General features: G+C 36.1%; 1 protein-coding gene across 3 annotated transcripts in view; it reads left to right on the top strand.

The window, feature by feature from the left end:
- The first annotated feature begins 11,642 nt into the window (after window positions 1–11,642).
- The window catches only part of LOC131165358 (prefoldin subunit 1), a 36,194-nt gene continuing 26,328 nt past the window's right edge, over window positions 11,643–21,508 (top strand). Inside the window, exons 1-2 of one of the 3 annotated variants that reach the window (XR_009139551.1) lie at window positions 11,643–11,883; window positions 12,355–12,408. Coding sequence is in view for 1 of the 3 variants with exons in the window: in XM_058123072.1 (XP_057979055.1) it covers window positions 11,860–11,883; window positions 12,355–12,408 (78 nt within the window). In the remaining 2 variants the exon portion in view is untranslated. The remainder of the gene's footprint in view (window positions 11,884–12,354; window positions 12,409–21,508) is intronic. The other 2 variants (XR_009139550.1, XM_058123072.1) reach the window with 2 other exon arrangements.

The raw sequence follows: 21,508 nt of genomic DNA, 5'->3' as shown, positions 1-21,508 counted from the left end.
ACATACTAAGCATATAAGATATCAAAATGGGTTTTCAAACGTGTTTTATTAATTAAGATATCTTCTATTCAAGAGGAAACTCATTTGGACAAGTTTTAATCTTCATTAAACTTAATATATTTCATATACTTTTATCCAATAATGTTTTGAGTCATGAAAACACTTTTTGGTAAGGAAAAACAAAGTAATTGTCACTACCGTAGTATAGCATTGAGTCCTGAATACCTTTCGGTATTTTAGGCATAACTTTTGCTAGAAAAGTCCAAATGGTACGATCTTGGTGTCCCTAGAAATTTAAGACAAAATTCCACAACTTTCATGTTGATAACTTTTTCTAATTCAGGGACCTCACAGATAAACACAGGGGATTCGTCGACGAGTTATAGTATATGATTAGTCGACGAGTGTAGGGGCCTAGTCGACAAGCCCAATGGGCAGAATGACGCTAACGGGCTGAAAACGGATAGTTTACCAAATAAAATATCTTTTCTTCCCCCTAACGGCTAGTTAACGGCTCCTAAGGCTCTTGGGCTATAAATACAAGCTATTAGACTTGTATTAACATGGTTTTGAAGGCTTTTGATCATTCTTAGCGAAAAATATCTTTTTACACCAAAACCTAAGCACCTAGCACTTTGCATTGTTGTTTTTCATTCACAAGTGCTTATTCTTTCTTACTCTTTAATTGTGTTTAATTCATTACTTGAGAGATAGTGTGAGGTTTGCTCTGTATTTAATATTTGCTTATTTGAGGAGCATCATATTATATTTCCATCATCTTCTTGTAAGGTTCTTTGTGGACCATTTGGTGAAGGTTCTTTGTGAACCAAAGAGGCTCTTGGTGAGCGGGTAGGAATTTGTTCCCGATTTGTAAGGTTTCTCCGCCGGTGAAGGAGATCATATAGTGGAATCCTTGAGTTGGTCTCAAGGCGTGGATGTAGGCTTGGTGCCGAACCACGTAAAAATACCGGTGTTGATTTTCTCTCCCTATACTTTTTTATTATTTGTCTTGTGTATGATTTAAATTTCATATATTGTGATATAATTGCTTGCATCTTGCCAAGTGTTTTATTTTGTAGAGAAAATTTGTAATTCTGCAAAAGAGTCCATTCACCCCCCTTTGGACTATATACTCCCAGGCTGGGACGTCTAACATAACCTGACTGGCCACAGTTGTAGCAGTTACCCCCAAACGGCTGGCATTCACCATTATGCCATTTGTGGCATCTGATACAACGATCACGTGACTAATTCACCTGAGAAACCTGACATTTAGTACTATGACGGTAACTCGAACTCTTGTTCCTCTTCTTCCACGATCCTTGGCGAGATCCAAACTGAGAACCAGAAGGTACTAGTCTCTTCTTCAGTTCCTGATACACCTCATCCTCCTGAATGCTGGTCTCGATCACAATGGCCTTATCCACCAAAATTGAAAATTTACAGATCTGAAGCATACCCACTAACCTGCGGATGTCATTCCTCAGGCCCTTGTTGAACCTCCGAGTCTTCTCGTACTTGTTCGAGATCAAATATGGCGCGAAACAGGATAGCTCTATATATTGAGCATCATACCCCTGCACCGTCATATCTCCTTGTGTGAGAGTAGAGAACTCATCTGCCTTTGCATCACGTATGGAGATCGAGAAGTATCTCTCAAAGAATTCTTCCTTGAAACGACTCCATGTCATCTCTGTAGGACTGACTCTCTGCTTCTCCAGCAGACTCACTGTAGTCCACCAATGCCCCACCTCCCCAAATAGCTGGAAGGTAGCATAAAGGACTCTCTGCTTATCTGTGCAGTGTAGGACCTCCAAAATCTTCTCTGTCTTCTCGACCCAGTCCTCTGCTATCATCGGATCGAGTCCTCCTGAAAATGTCGAAGAGTGCATACGTGTGAACCTCTTAATGGTACACCCCACAACAGTAGAAGATTGTTCGCGTCTTCTAACACTCTGCCCAATCTCCTGCAAAACCTACCTCGTCAGTCCTCGAGGCACAGATGGAGACTCATCGCTCGCAGTCTCCTCAGAGCCACTTTCCAAGTTGTTATCCTTGGGCTCCATTATGAAAATACAATAGGAATTTATTAATGCTCCTACGTCACGTACAGTTAACACAATTATTTACAACTAACCATGTTAACTACCATCTCATGGGTCTAGGTCTGTCTTATCACACCGACACGAAAATCGTCAATGGTTTGCTGTTATTTTACTGAAATCGTCATTTTAGGAAAAACACAGAACGCCGCCAATGAGTCCCTATCTAGCAACAAAACAACCCTCGACCTATTCTACCCATTTCTTACCTCCTATACTTTGGTATGTACACATAGCTACACCTAACCAAGTCTACAATACCTAACAACTTGGTTAGCTCTTATACTAAGCTGTCACGCCCCAAACTCGGTAATGGGACCTAGGGGTGAATTAGTAATCTAACCTGTCCTTGTATCATACAAAATACTAATGATACACTATAATAAATGAGGGTCCGACCCCGTGGGGTTCCCATACACCCTATACGCAATCACATATATGACAAATAGGTAGCGGAAGCTATTCTTTTTATACATACATTGTACCATACCAGAGCCTATACAAAAGGAGTCTAAGCTCTATAACACAAAACATAACCTAGGTGTCAGCCAAAACCCAAAATGACAACCTGATAAAGTCCTAGTACTTACACAAGTACTTTCTGCAGTACACCGACCACTATGCTGCCAACACAAGGACGCTAGTTCCAGTTACTCGAAGCACTTGAAAAACATGTACGTACGATAGGGGTGAGACACCTCTCAGTAAGGCAGATCCAGGTTATATCGGTGTGTGGCATATATGTGTTATCATGACATAAAACATACATAGTTTAAAAGAGTTCCAGTATTTTCACAAAACAAGTAATACAATCTCATGTCGTCACACCCTTCGGCCTAAGTCGGATTGTTTGGTGGTATTTCACACCCTTCGGCAAAAGTCGGTGCCCCCAGTAACCTGGCATAGCATAAGCCTACAACGTTGAACTGGTGCAGATCTGGTGTTTTCACACCCTTTGGTAAAAACCGACCTATCTAGTGGTATTACGCACTCTTCGACAAAATTCGAATATCAAAACCTGGAACAATTCGGAACCCCGTTCCTATTTCATTTCATCAAAACACAACTCATGCATGTTCATTTAACAATTCAATCCACACCCATTTGGTAATCTCAACAATCATGATTTTCAAAATACAGTTTTAATCAAATCAAGGCACAACCATCTCCATAACACAATATATATCACAATATATTCACGATATTCCAACGAAACTAGAGATGCGACCCAAAGCCCCCTTTTTTCCCAAAACTGTAATATGCAAAACCCATAATTTTACCCGTTAGATTTCTCCAAATGAGTAACCAAAACACACACAAGATTGTGAACCACAATTCTACCAAGTCTGATTTCGAAAATAACTGACATAAACATAATCCCCTTACCTTTCCCCAATTAGGCAAACCCAAACTCTATGGCTCCTAAACAGTGAGCCGAGTTCTCAAAACTTATAAATCACAGTACCAAAAAAACTCACAATTCCATTCCCTACAAAACTACCGAAACGGAAATGAAAACCGAGTCTTACCTCAATTTTGGGTCAAAACCCAAAAATGCTCAGAATGAAGAATCGTTCAACAAATCTTGAAGAGAATCCTTCCCTGATCCTCGTAATCTTGTCGGATCGACGATTCTAGCAACGTATGATGAAAAAATCTAGAGAGAGAGAGAGTGGATCTCAAGTTCTTAGAGAGAGAATTTTTTTTTCTCCATTTCTTAGCTAAGAAGCAGCCAAATGAATATTTATAGCCCTTTGACTCGACCAACCTCGTCGACGAGATGGCGTCTTCGTCGACAACTCAACAAAGGGAGTTCGTTGACGAAGCGGTGGCCTCGTCGACGAGCCTAAGATTTTTGGATTTCTCGAAACCCCTCAGCTTCTTCTCGTCGACGAGCACTTGCATTTTGTCGCTTAACAAAATAAGAGACCTCGTCGATGAATTCCAGCTTTGTTGACGAAGTTTGCTCAATCACTGTTTTACCCTTCTCTTATTTATTTATTCCATATATCACAGTTTGGATTCTTACAGGGTAGACCTCAACTGACTTGCCGTAAGCACGTATAATGGACATTGTGCGGCCAACCTCAATTGAGGTGCCTTGAGTACACGTGACGCACATAGTATGATCAACCTCGATCAAAATTTAGATTCATTTCAAAATTTATATTTGTATATAACAAACATTATCTTAAATTAGATAAAAAAAGATTTAATACAATATTAATTGTTGATATCATTAATTAGAAGTATGATAATATATTTAATAATAATACAAGACACAAAAAGGATTTAATTTTTTATATTTTTCTATTATGCTTTCCATTCTGATTACAACTTGGAATTTAAAATTTAGATTTAAATTAACCAACCTTGCCTAAACTCCTTGTTGGTACTAAACTAAGCTGAACTCAGCCAGCGAAAGGGGCACGAACGTAATTAAAAACAAAGCGGGGGCTGTTTTGGAAGATATTGAAACTTCTAACCTAGTAGCGGCGAGTTTTTTCCCAGTTTATCTTTTTTCAAAATATATTAAATAATAATTTTTTTGGGAAAATAATTCCCAGAATGACATTTTCCTATTTCGATCATTTGGTACTATTTTCAAAGCTGCCTCTAGTGACTGCATTGAAAATACTAAAAAACATATTTCAAACAACTACAACTAGAAAAGATTGGCTTATGGCTTTTTTAAAAAATATATATATATCTTAACCTTTGTTATTAGTATTCATAGCTAGGAACATGCTCAAATACAAAACTGAAAGGCTCAACACATCTTGGTGTTTCACGCCTAACAATGCACTTATGGGTTTTTTTTGTTATTACTGTACCTATTCTTATCAATTCAGTATTTAAGATAGCATAAAATCTCACTTTGGTTGCCTACAAGACAACCTGAGGACTTGTATGTTAATACAAAAGTTAAACAAAGAAAGCTTAGATATACGAAATTTTGTAAGGTTAAAATTTGCATGACAATGAGTAATGTGGTGCTAACCTTGTCGGTGTCTCTATGTGCTAAATAAGTAGCATACATAATTTGAGGGTTTATTGTTGTAAGATCACACCAAAGTACCCAAAAGCTTGAAGCAAGAAAAAACCTCTTTTTATCAACATCAGTAGAAAACAGATTACTGACCTTGTCCAGTTCAAACTTGTTAGATAATAGTCTCCAACATACCTTCAGACTATCGTACATATAAGCAAAAAAGTGCAATTCTACCCAATAAGGCTACGCTCGTCTTTCAGGACAGTGTTGAAACATTCCACAAGGTTAGTGGTCATGTTCTCATACCTTCTAGCACTGTCGTGGCACTAAGTCTACATATGAGGAAGGATATGATCAAAAAATGACTTCATTGGTTCCCCACCCTCATCGAATATCCTCTCCATCCACATGTCAACTTTTCTCACCTGATGCTGCCTTCTCACTCGCTCAGTCATACACTTAAGATTGAAACTCCGTACTTTCATATTAAAGTTACTGACCATGTGTTGAAGGCAAAATCAGTGGTGGGCACGTGGTGGTTGCCAATTAGGATTGTGTTGCACTGCAGCAAGAATTCCCCGATGCCGATATGATATAAGGCAAATATTGTCCATATCAGTAATGGAACGAAGACAACGCAAAAACCAATTCCATGTGTCCAGGCTTTCCTCTTGGACAATAGCGAATGCAAGGGAAAATATTAGCCTATTTGCATCCGGGCACGTCGCAATTAGGAGTTTGCCCTATATTTATCGTACAAGTGTGTCCCATCCACACATGTGACGGGAGGGTAGTGACAAAAACTCTTAATAGATGCTGCGAACGATCAAAATATAGATACAAAGGTTGCGGTGTTCTCGCTACCTGGAACAGGAGTCCATCTCCACCTGACTATAGTCCCAGGATTGTCTGTGCACATCGCTTCCATCCATTTCGGTAACATTTGATAAGACTTCTCCCAATCACCGAATACTTGGGCAATTGTCTTCTGTTTGTCTAACCAAACCTTCTGTTTGGCTATAAATACAAGTCCATAAACTGAAACATATTAACTCTGGCCAACTCACCTATCCTTGTGTGGGGCTTGAACAATAGTAACCATCATAAGGAAAATTAATGTGATTCTATGTAGATTTTTTATATGTTCTCGTTCACTAGTACATTGTAATATATTACTGTTCCCTGTGTAATAAAAACCTACAGCTAAACAAACTGTATCCTCACCAAATATAAATGGCCATAAACTTATTGATATTTGCTAAGGGAGTATGTTTTGTGTTCACTTGGTTTCAAGATTCAAAAGATTATAACACATTGCATTTGAAATTGATTGGCTACAAATAAAATAAACCACTCTCTCATCATGCACAAGCTCAACATAGGTCCATCAATTTCACAATAATTTCTTTACCCAGTGATTTCTTCACCACCATCCCCAGTTTAGTTCTCAAGAAAAAAACAGCAACCAAAAGCAAGAAAAGGATATTTTGAATAAAAAATAGGTGTTCTTGGAGCCCAAAAGTGAAATCTTAGTATTCAAATCATATTTGTTCTTTCCATATATTTTCTCAACAACCAAACAGAAAATAAATTAAGCATAAGGAAAATAGCAATGTTAGTTTTGGTGTATTCCCAAAAGGGGGGTGAATTGGAAATTTAAAAGGTTTTCTCCTAGGTTAAATAAGATATCGGTATTATTTTGCAACCTAGGTTCTTTCTAAGCAATCCCAAATGTGTAGATAAAAATAATATGCGGAAAATAAATACTACGCAACATTCATAATAAAACATACATGTGCGGTAAATAAATTGTGGAAATATAAAAAGACACACAATATATTATTGGGGTTCGGTCAATATTGCCTACTTCCCCGCCTTGGCTACACCGGCACAAGGATTTCACTAATGCTCACTTAACGGGTGGAACAACACCGTTTACAATTAGGTCAATTCACAGGGTTGACCTCAACCTACACCTTACCAAGATGGTGCACCTAACTTTCCTAACCAAGTTTAAGCCAATTCGGGACTATTCCACAGGGCAAGTCTCCTTTTTCAGGCCCACGCCTGGAATACAATAGATGTAAAATTTTACGTACAAACAAACGCTTCTTATATAAGTAGATATGTACTACTACGTACAATATAATCAATGCACCTCAATTATGTATAAACTAGAAGCTCGGTGTTCTACGTGTGCAATCAACACCCAAAGTTATGTCTATAAACAATCAAGCATAAGAGTGTTTTATATAACAAATCTTAATACTTGATTAGGGTTTCAAAGATGCTGATCAAATATTCAAACTAACTCAAAATATTTTTTTTCAATGAAATAAGCACAAGAGTAGTTTGAAGTATATAGCTTGTAAAAAATATTTTGCACACAAAAGATTATTGTTATAGGAATCTTTGCAATGACAATGCAAAGATCCTTAAGCTAATAAGTTTTTCCCAACACTAAATTTATCAAATAAAAATCTGTGGGAAAACTCTTGCTTGACTCCCCAAAAACAATAACAATCAATAAAGGAAAACAATGGGAGTATAAACAATTTATAACAAGCAATAGCACAATAAAAAACTCTCATAAAACTAGGATTAATCAAGGAAATTGATGTATGAAAGTATTTGAAGTAAAATAAGCAAGATAAGATTTTAGAAATTAAGAGGATTTTTGACTAATTATCTTGCTAATCTCTACTTAATTTGCACAAATGAGGCCCTATATATTGGCAAAGGCCAAATTATAACCATTGGGGATATAGGGGTCATTATTAGGAACGTTTTAAAACCAATTAGGAAAATTAACCCCATTTAATTAAATTTAACCCCGATAAAAAATAATTTATCCCGAGCCCGGTTTGAGGTTCGGGTGCCCGAATAGACTTAGTCAAAAAATATGTTTTTTAAAGGCTCAAGTGCCCGAAGTTAGGGTCGATTGGTTGAACAAAATACAGAAATTTTCTGTCCGTGGTTCGGGTGCTTGAAACTAAGTTCGATTAACCGAACTCACAAGTTCGGTTGCTCGGGTAGGTGAAAAGATTCTGACAAGGGTTTGGGTGATCGAGGAAGATACGTTCAAATTAGTTCGGTCGCCTAAACACAAGTCAACATGTTGACCTATCTAGGGTTCGGTCGCCCGAGGCGTTTTAAATGCCACATGTTTGGTTGCCCGACCTCTCTTAATATTTTCAATTAAGTCCATATTTTTGCTTCAATTAACTCCCCTAATATAATAAGTGATGATGGGGACTATGTACACTAAGTGTTGGGACCTAGGGTCTTTTTACCTTACTGGAAAAATTCGGCGTCGGTCGACTGAAGGGTGTTCCCTAAGGTCATTCGGTCTTGCTGAGCTTATAGATCCTACATGCATGCCATGTATTAATTATTACAGACCATTTCCTAAATTACTATTAAACTTATAAAATTACAACAATGAATTTTCTAGGTCTTCTTTTGCTTCAAGCCATTGTGTGCCACATGCCATCAATATGATCTAGTTTGGTATGATCTTGCACACAAACATGAAAGTCATCAAATACCTGAGTATTTGTCATTATTAAAATAGGAAATGACCCATAGGGTCAACAAGCAAGATTAAAATAGTAAACCAATTATGAAGAGAATCATGCAAAAAAAGGATATAATGTGTACAGAAAAATCTTAGAAATTTTTTGGGTTTTCTAATTGTCCTTCATTTTCACAACTTTTTGCTTCAAGTGGGAGCCCTATGGATCACATATTGTACTAGTGTATATATTCAAATAATCATGAAATTAAATAAAAATCTTAAGATACAAAATTTACAATTCCTTGCATATGACTTCAAAATTAAAACTAAATTCAATGATCCTAAAAATTTAAATAAATTTACACATTCATGATTCATATATTCAAATAAACATGAGAATAAGACAAACTATGAATCATTAATCACATGGCAAAACAAAACAAGACAAATAAAATTTATGGGAGCAGAATTGAAACATGCATTTAGAAATAAAAATGCAAATATATCAAACAAAAGAAAGATGATTCTACAAATATTCTGAAGAACATTGAAATACAAAATGATTATATAATCCAAACAAATAAATTCCATGCATCTTGTTTATGTTAGGGCATACATATTGCATCATAAAAAACAAATTTCAAACACAAAAAAACCCTAACCTTAAACTTGGGTGTTTCCAAATGAAGCCTTGAAACAGCAAATTGAAAGGCACACAAAACTCTTTTATCAATCAAACAAACTCTTCGATCAAAAAAATTAATTTAAAGTTTATCAACAAAGCAAATGGTGGAAATCCACTTACCCCATCTCTTCAAGTTTATATAGCTACTCCTCAATGGTTAAGCAGCCTCTCGACGAGCAACGGTCACCTGCAACCTGCAACACGTTCGGCCTCTACCTCAGCAACGGTCACCTGCTTTGCTCCTCCTCGTCTCTTTGCAAAGCCTACGTAGGAGGACCTTGCTCTCTGTTCGCACACAAAATGGAAGGAGGATGGGCTCTGTATGGGATGAAGCAAATCTCGGTGGATAAACTAGTGAGATTTGTCACATGTCCAATGCCGGATGGATGGGCAATTAGTATTTCGAAACAAATCTCGCTAGACGAACCAACAAGATTTGCCACGTGTCTAGCGCTGGATGGTTGAACGATTAGTGTTCAAAAGCAAATCTCACTGGATGAACTAGCAAAATTTGTCACGCGTTCATAGCAGCATCATTCATGCACAGTAAATATCGCTACTTGGTCCAGCGAGATTTAAAAAAATCTTGTTAAACCAAGTAACAAGATTTTGTCAGAGTCATTATGGGAAACATTTTCTAGAGTAGGGTATTATTTAATACATTTAAAAAAAAAAAAGTTAAACTGGGAAAAAACTCGATAAATATGGGTTGCATGTGAATGAATTTAAAAATTGGAATAAAACTTATAAAAGATTGTGTTTTATATCTATACGATTGTAAATATGAATTTGTATATTTTCTTAGATGGTATTATCACTGAAATGAGTATAATATAATGAAACTCATACTGTCACACACTGTAAATAATTTATTCCGTCTTACTGAAATGTGTCTCACCCAAATATCTAATATTTCAGGAAACCGTGATAGATCAGGTGATAAAGCTCTGAGATAGAGGGAGTTGGTACCTTGATAGACAAAGTGAGTGTTATGAGTTAGGGATATATGTTTTCCTTAGAGTATTTTGTGGATTTTTGAGAATGTATTTATGTAACGCCCCAACTTGGGTCTGCCAAGGAGCACTACGTTTTTCCTCCTCCACCTGAACCAAACAACAGGGGGCAGACCTTATCAGATTAATGACTGACCCCATAGACCAACACGTATCCTTTTTAGTGTATTTTGTCATCACTTACGCACTTATTGAGAAAATTTCCCAGAAGGTCATCCATCTCAAAATTACTCAAAGCCAAATACGCTTAACCGTGGAGCATTTATGGGAAGACTCCCAAAAAGAAAGGTAAATCTTGTTGATATGAGTATTAATATCTAATCCTTTTAAACCTTTCTTCCATGGGTATCACAGTTTAGATACGTACATATATATATATATATATATATATATATATATATATGTAGATGGTTAAAACTCTAGTTATTTGTATTTTGGATGGTTTATATATGTTGACTTCTGCTGTTAGGTTTGGGTATTTGAGTTTTACCATTTACCCGGTACCCATTTTGGGTCGGGTTTTGTTGAAGTGGTATCAGAGTGTCTGACGTAACCGATATTTGATTAATATCCTTTATTTATTGGAAAAAATGGCGCAAAAATCAGGGCATCACATTTATAGTTGATTTTTTAAATTATTACATCAAACCTTATCGTAACACAAAATATAATGAGCAAACCAAACAAGTCAACTTGAAATGTAATTATTTTTTCTTTATTCTATTTTTTTTACCAACAAGTTGAAATAGTAAAAGAAATAGATTTCAAGATGTAAACTTATGATTATAATTAAGAAATTTTTAAAATTAAAAATTTTGAGAACTTAAGAAGGAAGAGTTTAGAGACTACTCAATTATGGCATCTTATTTTAATATATCAACATTAAAAATATATACATTAAAATATTTACAGTAATTAGGAAAATAAAGGCATAAGATAATATTAAAATTTTTAGATATGGATATTGAAAATATTAATAAATCCATTTTATTTAATAAAGATTTAAGTAATGCAAATTGAATATGTGCCCCCGGGCATTCGGCCGGGTGGCAAGGGCAAACTCAAAGGAAGGGGCCAGTAGAAGGTATAATCCCGGTTTGATTTCGGTTGATGCACTTGAGGAGCCAGTGGTTGAATCGTCTTATCGTTTTCTTTGGATGGTGGCGCAAGATATGCCTTGGGCTAGAGGTTGGGAGGGCCGCTTGACGGTATAATCTAGGGTTCAATTTCTATCACTTGGGTTGAAGTTCTAAATTTACCTCCTACATGACCCCATTGAGTGACCGGATGTAATAAAAAAATATTGAATATGTTAAAAATTTTATTTTGAAGTGACCAAGATTCTAAGTTAATAAACAATAAAAGGAAAAGTATTTGCATAAAGAAGAAAGCGAAGTGGATTTCAATCACATGGGAAAAAAATTTCAATTTGGTACAATCTAGCGGGACCTTATCCATTGTTCGTTCACCTTGCCAGTCGGCCCCAATTCAGTAAAGCAGCGGGTTAGGGCTTGAAACTCTTCCATCATCGCATTGAGAATTCTTCAGAAATGGCCGATGAAGCGAACAGAACCGTGAGTTACTTTTCTTTTTAACCTAATGAAAGTGTAGAGAAATATTCGTCTGAAGACATATAGCTATGTTTGTTTGCTAAGAAAATTATAACGTTCGAAGCAAGAAGAAAATTATCTAACTAGCTTACAGATCAGGACCCAAATAATTTCGCCTCACCGTGCTGAGCATCGCTATATAGCTTAGTTGAGTCGAGTTGGGTGAAGATGCTCTCTCTCTCTCTCTCTCTAGGAGCTAGCAAAGCAATATGACCAAAAACGGAGGCTGTGAGTCGGAAGTCCACCGATTTTTTTTGATATTGAAGTTATTCATGCACACAGACGTGGAAAAATAATATTATTATTATTATTTTATTTTTTATTTTGTTTTGTTTTGTTTTGTTTTTTTGTTTTTTCACTTGCATTACAGTACTATTTTATCCGTTTGGGCTGTAGTTTTGAGTCTTTGATTATTGGCTCTTTGTCCAATTATAGGCATTTATGGAAATTCAAGGACAGATGGTTGAGATTACTGGAAAGCTGAAGCAGGTGAGTCTGTACATTGTAAATGTGTAAGTTGTTGTTTCGTTGCGTTGGAAACTACAAGAAAGTGTTGGAGAAATTAAATCATTGTATAATAAACAGTTAAACTCCCCTATCCAGGACCTGTGAAAACCAACAACTCATGTCAAACAACCTAGGTAGAGCTAGGTAGAGCTGAGATGTTCATTATTTTTTTGGTGACATAAGCAACTGATCCCATAAAACTCAAAATGCTGACCCCCTTACTTCCTACGCTTCCCAGGAAATCGATGCGAGGGATGGCATTTATGACTAATACGACACATTATTCAGTAACAAATATGTCAGTCTCTAATTTGCTGTTTTTCTGATAATCTTGTTGTGATCTCTCTTGGTTTTGGAGGAGTTTGGAGTGAATGGCCCATCATTTCCTATTGCTTGAGTTGATGAGAAACAGTTGCTTTCTATTATGGGTTCTGGAATATTATTATCTTGGTTAGTTTTGATATGACTCCATAGTGATCAAAATTCTAAAGGTCGATTGTTTCTAGTGTTTTGTGAGGTGTTTGTGATGAGTATTCGTCTTTTATCCATGAAGAGTGCATTTTGATGGAAGCCAACTGTTGGAAAATGCAAAAATGTTACTATTATGATTTATTAAGAATTTGAGATTGGTTATTAGTAAATCAAATTAAAATGTTATTGTCTGTGACATGGGATGATCTAGTGGTAATAGGTTCATCCCACTAAAGAGAAAACTGTGAAAAAAAAGTCAAGATGTTCTGGTACATTAGTCCACCCTCTTAAAGACTGGGATATTTTTTATTTTATGAGGATGAAGCAGATACTTCTAAAATTCCAACCGTCTAGAATGAGTTTTATTTTCCATCTTTAATAGTCTATAATGACTTATATTTTTCCATTTTGTTGTTTCATTTGGGCTTATTTAGTCCATTCTTATTGGTATGAGGGTCAAAAGTAGAGAATTCATGTGATGTTTGGTTGTAATGGACCCTTTTGATTTTTCTTTTTGTTACATATCTCTTCAACTATGTATTCAATTCCTTTTATTTAACACCTTGAGGTAATTGGTAGTAGTTTTTTTTTTTTTTTCATACGAAATGAAAAATATTATTTAGAGAGAGAAAGAATACAAAAGATGGAGGATAAGAAGTCCACTGCAACAAGCAAAAAATAAAATACAGACAACGAAGTACAATGTGGTTGATTAAAGCTCTTGAGTCATGTTGAATGTGAGTCTCCTATAAAACATCAACCAGTAACAGCCAAAGTTAGGCAAAAAAAAAAAAAAAAAAAAACCCATCTCAAAGCAAACGTAGATGAAGAGAATTAACCATAGAGATCCTCAAATTACTCTCCAACCAAATGCACCACAACCCATAAGCAACACACAGTTCCATAAAATCCTGCTGTTCTTTGCCTGAAACCTTGAGATATCAAGAGAAGCAACTACCATTGAAATTGGACTCACCCAGCACTCGTCAACAATGTTTTAAAAAGCGAAAGTGTTAGTTGAGGCATTTTAACCCTTGGGCAGCAAGGCTTAAGCCATAAGGCGCGAGGCACAAATCTTTTGAGAATATTTTTTTTTAGATAAAAATATGTAAATAAATTACATACATGTTTAAAAATAAAGAAAAATTAAAGAAACTACAAATGAAATGTGTATACATATACATATATATATATATATAATTTGCTAACTGCTCGTTGCCCATTCAAGAAATACCAATTTAAATTCATTAACTAAATCATGCCAAGAGAGAGCCATAACTTCACAAAGTTCAAGTTATTTTCAAACATTTGGGATGCAACTCTATTATTTTGGAAAGGTTAAGGTTCAATATTTTTTGATACGAACTCATATTACGACATTCCTTCCATATAAACATGCAGTTAAATTTTTCTAGCAAAGCTTAACTTGAAATTCAAGCACACAAAATGCGCGAGCCTCAACTAAGAACTTGTAAAAGGCATGCTTTTGTACAAATGTGTAAGCGTTGGTGTGTAATGTGTTGCCTTTTGGGGATTTGGTATTTTAGACTAAGCTTCAAGGCATTTTAGGCATGCCTTGCCTTGAGGGGAGCCTCGATTGAGCCTTTTTAAAGATTGCTCATCAATATTAAAAGGAAAATTCCACAGCCTCCACATGTAAGGGCAATTGAAAAAAAAGAAGAGCACTAATCTCACTTCCCTGCTTACATAGAACAAATTTATCACGTTATAACACCTTATCATGTCTTCTTATCTGCAAACAATCATTGGTATTTATTTGTTTGAGAATGCAAGAAGCAAAATCTTTAACTTTGAAAGTGTCAAAGGACCTTGACCTTCTACATCAAATTTTCCATAACGAAAGAACTATTAGTTGAGGGTGGGCAAGATATGAATAAAATGATTCACAAGATAAATTACAAGGTAATTGGATTTAGTTATTATTGTCATATGTTACCTAATGATGTAATGAGATGCATCATTGATCTGTATGACATTTTTATATGCTGTATGATGCACATTTTGATATTATAAGTTTTACACTTGATGTAATACACGTGATGCTTGCACACACTACAATTTTACTATTTTGGTATTTTTTAAATCAATAATTTACCTATAGAAAAGTTCAAATTTTGTTACACGTTTTTAGTTTTATAGAAAGCATTTAGGTGTTTGTTTTTTCATTTTGAAGTTTTTTGAGTTATGATATTTTCTTGCCTAATATTCTGCTCTCTCTTCTCTCTCTTCACCACAACTGAAAAAATAATGATGCTCATGATGCAATGGTACTTAATTCATCTTCTTTTAGGCCATATGGAGCCAATTCCTTCAAATTTTTTGTGAAAAATAATTAAGGTTATGCAGAGAACATGTGTTGGAAGCAAAATTCTGGGGTGTTTTGAGAACTTGGAATGCTGAAAACACATGGACGCATTGCTCTTGTTTTGTTTATGGCTGTAAAAGAAGAATAAGTAAATGGTTGTGCTTAGACTTAGAAAGTAATAGTAGTATTAAATTTCTTTATCCAGTTTAATCTTTTCTCCAATATTTCTCCAACCATCACTCAAATTATATTTCATATATTCTATATTATTTCTACTTAATCCTAAAATTTCTAGATTCAAAAGCTTCTCTCCATAATTCTAACTGAGATTCTACTCCACCCTTAGTTTCATCAATCAAGACAATATCTACAAAAAGCATACACTATGGAACCTTATTTGGACACTCCAATTTCTTCTGTGGGGCAAAAAGGTAAGGGCTCAAAGCTGTTCCTTGATGGACACCTGTTGTGCTTGGAAATTCCTAGACTCTGCTACTCTAATCCTAATGCTAGTCATTACTCTTTGTACTTATCCTTAATAACAAGAGTATATTGCATACTCTTTTTTAGCTAAGGTACGCTATCATAGGCTTTCTACAAGTCAATTAGAATAATGTGCAAGTCCCTCTTCTTTTCCCTGAATGTTTCCATTAATATTCATAAAAGATATATAGCTTCTGCAGTCAATCTCCTAGGGCATAAAGCCAAATTGATTTTCTGACTCTAGTATCTAACCTTAGTCTATAAGTTTAATTCCATGATAGTTATTTCAATTTTGAATATCTCCTTCGTTTTTGTATATAGGTATTAACGTGCTTTTCCTTCATTCATGTGGCATTTTCATAGTTTTTATTTTTTATTTTTTGATGATAAAAGAAGGTATATTAGATCGAGTGAGAGTACAAACTAAGGGGACAAGAAATCCACCCGAAAAAAAAAAAATGAAAACAGAAAAAAACAAAAAAAGAATAAAAAGTAAGATATAGAACAAAATACAGTAAACAAAAAGAACAATTAACCAAGGAAACCCCTTTTCAATCTCTTCCCATTGTAATTCATTGAGCACTTCAGATTTGCTAGCTCTCTTTGACCCTTCTTTGTTTTGAACTTACCCCCAACAAAACTCACTTCTGTTACTTTAGCATCACTCATTTTCAAATCTAATTTATCCGATATCTCTTGGGCTTTTGAATCCTTGCTAGAAATCACCTCCTCTTGTGTAGGTAAAATACCGTCATTGCACTGCATTTTGTTTTTCCACCCCTTATTATATAAGAAAGTAGAAACCCCATCCAATCCTCCCAATGGTGCTGGATGAACATATGAAAGGTCCCCAAGGTCATCACAGGATTGAGAAACATATCCATATTGTTTCCGAATCTCATCCAACAGCAAACCCCCATCATACTCAAACTCACCTATGTCATCACTGTTATTATTTGAAATTTCTTTTCCTCCTTTTTCTTTGCTAATTTCATTACTTCCTATACCCCTCATCTTAGCAAGCGCATCTTCCACGATACTCAATTCACTTGCAGAATCTCTCCTTAAAATCTCTTGGCGTTAGCTCACCAGAATGCTCTCTCTTCGCTTCATATTATTTCCACATTTCTGCACCCATATGAGCTGCCTTCTGATGAGCGTGCACCTTTGGGCCCTTAGTTTTTTTGGAGTTAAAAATTGAAACATTTGATTTTGTTCCCAAACTAGCTTCTTTTTTTCTTTTACTCCTGAATATACCAGCCTCTTAACCCTTCTGCAGAACCAAAATCAACGACCAATTTGACGCTATTGTTAATATCACCATTTTCTTCCCGAGCTATTTTTGAAACCAAGCTAAAGGCGTCTTGATTACACACTGAATGTTGATTTGCTCTAAGTTTGTCTTGTATAACTGATGAAAGGACTTGGACTTTGTTAACAACTATCTGAATACCCTCGTCCCTGTTTTCTAGCTTCTATGAATTTTGGCTAGGGGAATGGACTTGTTATCTAGTTGAAGTAGATATGGGAGGGGCTTGGTCACCCATACCCGTACAATGGGCCTTCTTAGAAACAAGACCCAATTGAGAATTCCCCCAGTTGAGGAGAGCCTTCTTTTGAACCCAAAGAAAGACCCAAAGCATTATTATTCAAACCTTGGGCCTGTTTTGTTAAATGGCCCTTATTTGTTAAGAAAGAAAACCCTCCTTTCTCACAAAGTTGGCACAAATCCAAGATGAGAACCAGCCGTCCTAGCCCAACTTTCATGCCTTTATCTTCTCCGATTGCAACCCTAGATGCCTTTGTGACACTTGTAGCAACCACTGGAGCCCTATGCACCTTCACGTTATGTATATTCTCCTTCGGATGAGTTGTGATGTTATCTGGAACCGTCACTTTGAATTTCTTCAGTTGCAAACCTCTCCCAATTTGAGGACATAAACTTTTTTAGATTTCATACGACTTACATCTCTGTTGCCTAATTTCCCTTCTAGCACCACCTAACTCCACGCCTTGGGATCTGAAGAGCTTGCTGCACCTGCTTCTTCAAGATCAAGACAAAACTCCTTTGCAAACTCATAGAACTCATTTGCGAATCTTCGCCATCCATTACCATTTACACCTCCAGGAATAAACACCGAAAAGTTCTTCCATTTCTCCCTTAACCCTAGCTCCAAACTTCCCTATCCTTGTTCACCTAGTCATCATCCAGCACAGAAGACTTCCCTTACAAGATTTTCTAGATCCCCTTTCCAGCCAAACAAATAAGCCATTGGCAACCTAAGAAGTTGCCTCCTTTGAGAGTTTAACTGACCTATTTCGAGAGATTTTGTTCTCGAACACGCACAATAAAAGGTTTTCCCCCTCCTCCAAACTCAGATCGAAGGATTTACCTTTGATTTGCACTGAATACCTAAACATCTACTGTTCGCACAGCCAGGATTGATTTCGAATGAGGTTGAGAGAGTCGATTCGTAAGAGATAGAGACCCATTGCCAATTATTTCATTGGTTTAGAAGTGTTCAGGTTTGTATTCTCCTTCTGATATGCAATGTTTGGCGATGAAGGCTTACGAAGAGTCAAAGTTTAATGATTAAAGTAAATTTTTCGATCATCAATTTGCCACATATATTTTTTTCCTACTTTTTTCGATAATTAAAAATGAATAAGTGGTTTTTTTTTTATATTTTCCGTTCCTTTCTTTAATGATTTCCAAGTTCCAAATAGCCCCTTAAAAGTCTTAGGAAATGGATTCCCCTTCAATTTTGTCAGAGGAAAGGGGTGCATTATGTAAGGTACTGACCCCAAAAAAAACGAGGGAAAAGGATAGAAAGAGAAGGTTCGGTTTGTGTCAGTTTCACTATGAAATCAAAATCAAACTAACCATTTATGGTTCAAAGAAATTATAAATTGAACTCATCCTTAAACCAATTCAACCATGAATAATTGTCAAAATTGACTTTAATTTACTTGGGCATGCAAAACAAGCGAATATAAAATATAAAGCACTCTAAACACAGTCTATGACAGAACACAAAAATAATGTAGCTTACAGTTTCTTATCAAAGATCAACTTAAGACATCACAACATAGAGTGTAACTCTATAATATACAAACATATATTTCCAAACATTAATGAACTATGAATGTATAAAGATTCTAGTGTGGATGGTGCAAAATGTTAATAGTACATTTCCAAACATTAATGAACTATAAAATGTGTAAAAATTCTAGTTTATGGTACCAAATGTTATATTATTCCTTCTCAATAGTAACAAGAGCAAGTGTCTTATCCATGGTTTTAAATTGTGGTCGCAGGTAACGTTGCTTAATGCTCATGGGTAGGGGTGTGCACGGTTCGGTTCGGTTTTTGCCAAAACTGTCAACCGAACTGAACTCCTCGGTTTTTAGAATTAATGAACTGAAACCGAACCGTATGCTGTCGGTTTATGAACAAACCAAACCATCAACTTTGCGGTTCGGTTCGGTTATTTTCAGTTTTGCCGAATGTTGAACTATCAAAAAACAAAAATATTACTTGAGTCCATGTTGGGCTGCATCCACAGGCCACAGCCTATTTTATAATTTTAACTGAGCCAGAGCCTTGAAATGCAAAGCCTAGCACATAATACATTTTGAAAGGAGGATCCAACTAGAATATATAAGGTGGGGATACTTGTTTTCTTTCCATTTCCAACCGATGTGGAACGGCTAGCAATAGCATCAAGCGGTCCCTGCATCTCAAATTCTTCTCTCTGGTCAAGCAGTTCCTGCACAAGAAGGCCGCCGGGAAGGGCTGCAGGCCAGATTGTGGAACAATACTATGATCTCCACTCAGATTCTCCAGATTTACATATATACCTGAGGGGCATTGTGAATACCAGATTGTGGAATAATATTAATCTCCACAGATTCTCCAATTTCTTGTCCATGTGAATTTGACATCACCCAAAAGCAATTTTTTTTTAAAAAAAATCATCTACCCAGAACTACATATAATATATAGACACACAAATTGAAGCTGTTGGATTTGAAGGCCCAAATTGCATCAAGCTTGGAAAGAAAAATCTGGCGCTGATTACCCAAATCCAAGGATGCAGACAGCTTCGGGACTGGTTAGAGTCCGTTCCAGTTGCACATCGAAGATGGAGATTGACGATTAAACCCAGACCGCACCACCATGCCTCCCCAAGGAATGGCCCTGCCTCCTGGTTCGCTCTATCCACCGCCTCACGCATTGGGTGCTTGTGCCTCAGCTCCTCCGACCCCTTCGCCATCACCATCATTAACAGCACCACCAACACCACTTCTAAGAAGCGTCGCCACTCCACGCACGACCGGCAGGTCATGATCATTAGGTGATCGGACTGGGAATTACTCTTCCGGAGAAGTTGGAGGCATGGTGGTGCGGTCGGTGGGGATAGTTAGTGGATTCAGAGGTGGTTTCTAGCCGGCGACTGGCGATCCGACAGGCAACAATTATATAAAATTATACTCTTATAATTTATTAATTTGATTTTCGGTTTTGATCCAAAACCGAAACCGTAACCGAAATTTTTTACATTTCAAAACCGAAACCGAAACTGCAAACCGAAAAACCAAACCGAAATGTGTTTTGGTTCGGTTTTGGTCCGGTTTTTAGTTTTTCGGTAATTTTTGTACACCCCTACTCGTGGGTGTCGCACACGCGGGAGAAGCGGACATTACATAATGGGAAGTAATGGTGGCAGATGTGAATTTTTTTCATGCATGCACAACCATGTTGAAATTGAAGAATAATGATGGAATCCTTTAAAGCATGATTTTTCTTAATGAATTTTGATTGCTTTTATTCAACCTACAAACAGTTTTTTAATAGACACATGATTTTTATGTTAATTTTACTGCCCCGTTTACATAAAAATTCATATTTTTTATACTATTTACTACTTTAATAACTAAACAATTTAGAAATGTTATTTAAATTGACAACCAATTAATTAGAGACATAAAATGAGTGCGCGCACACACACACACACAAAATTCATCAATATCAATATAATATTACAGTACAAGTAGGCAATATAGGCCCATTAAGCAAATTAATACTGAATAGATAGTAGTCTTCCTACATTATAATCATTGTATTTAATAGTTGCATATTATTTTGTCTTTTGTAGCCAATTTAAATTTTAATATTCAAAATAACAATAACTAAGCATAGCAATTTAGGCAATTAGGGATTACGAAATTTAGGCCGGTTACCTAAATTAATTAGTTAAGCTATAAGCAATTGTAATCATAGTAAATTAGCAATTCAGAATCAAGTATTAAGAATTTAAGATATTTAAAAAATAAAAATATAAGTAACTAAAGTAAGTAAATTATAAACTTAGTTAACTAGAATTAAAAAAGAAAAAGGAGGGGCAGGGGGTTGGTTTTGGGCTAAATAAATTATACATGTTGGCAGTCGACACTGGACAAACCCACGAACTGATGTAGAGCAGCTGCAGCACTCACAGCAGCCAAAAAAGGATGATTTCGGACACCTCTTTAAACCTACTTCGGATCCACCCAAATCCCAAGCTTCCAGCTTGATTTCCTACTCAGATCTACCTAAATCACCTCCAAACAACAACAAATTTCCTCTCAAATGGATAAAATCTCTGACAAAAGGAAGGGGAAGAATGCACTCGACTTTTGGACGGAAATTTCAAGTACAAAATCACTAGATGTAAGCTGGACTAGCTTGGGGAAAGGGAGAAATGCAGCAGAAGGAAGAACAATTGGGAAGAAATGAGGTATTTTCCTGTATAAAGGCTG

Source organism: Malania oleifera, chromosome 10 (genome assembly GCF_029873635.1).
Source record: "Malania oleifera isolate guangnan ecotype guangnan chromosome 10, ASM2987363v1, whole genome shotgun sequence".
Taxonomy (NCBI): Eukaryota; Viridiplantae; Streptophyta; class Magnoliopsida; order Santalales; family Ximeniaceae; genus Malania; species Malania oleifera.
The sequence above is the reverse complement of the archived record's forward strand: the minus strand, read 5'-3'. Positions and strand labels throughout refer to the sequence as shown.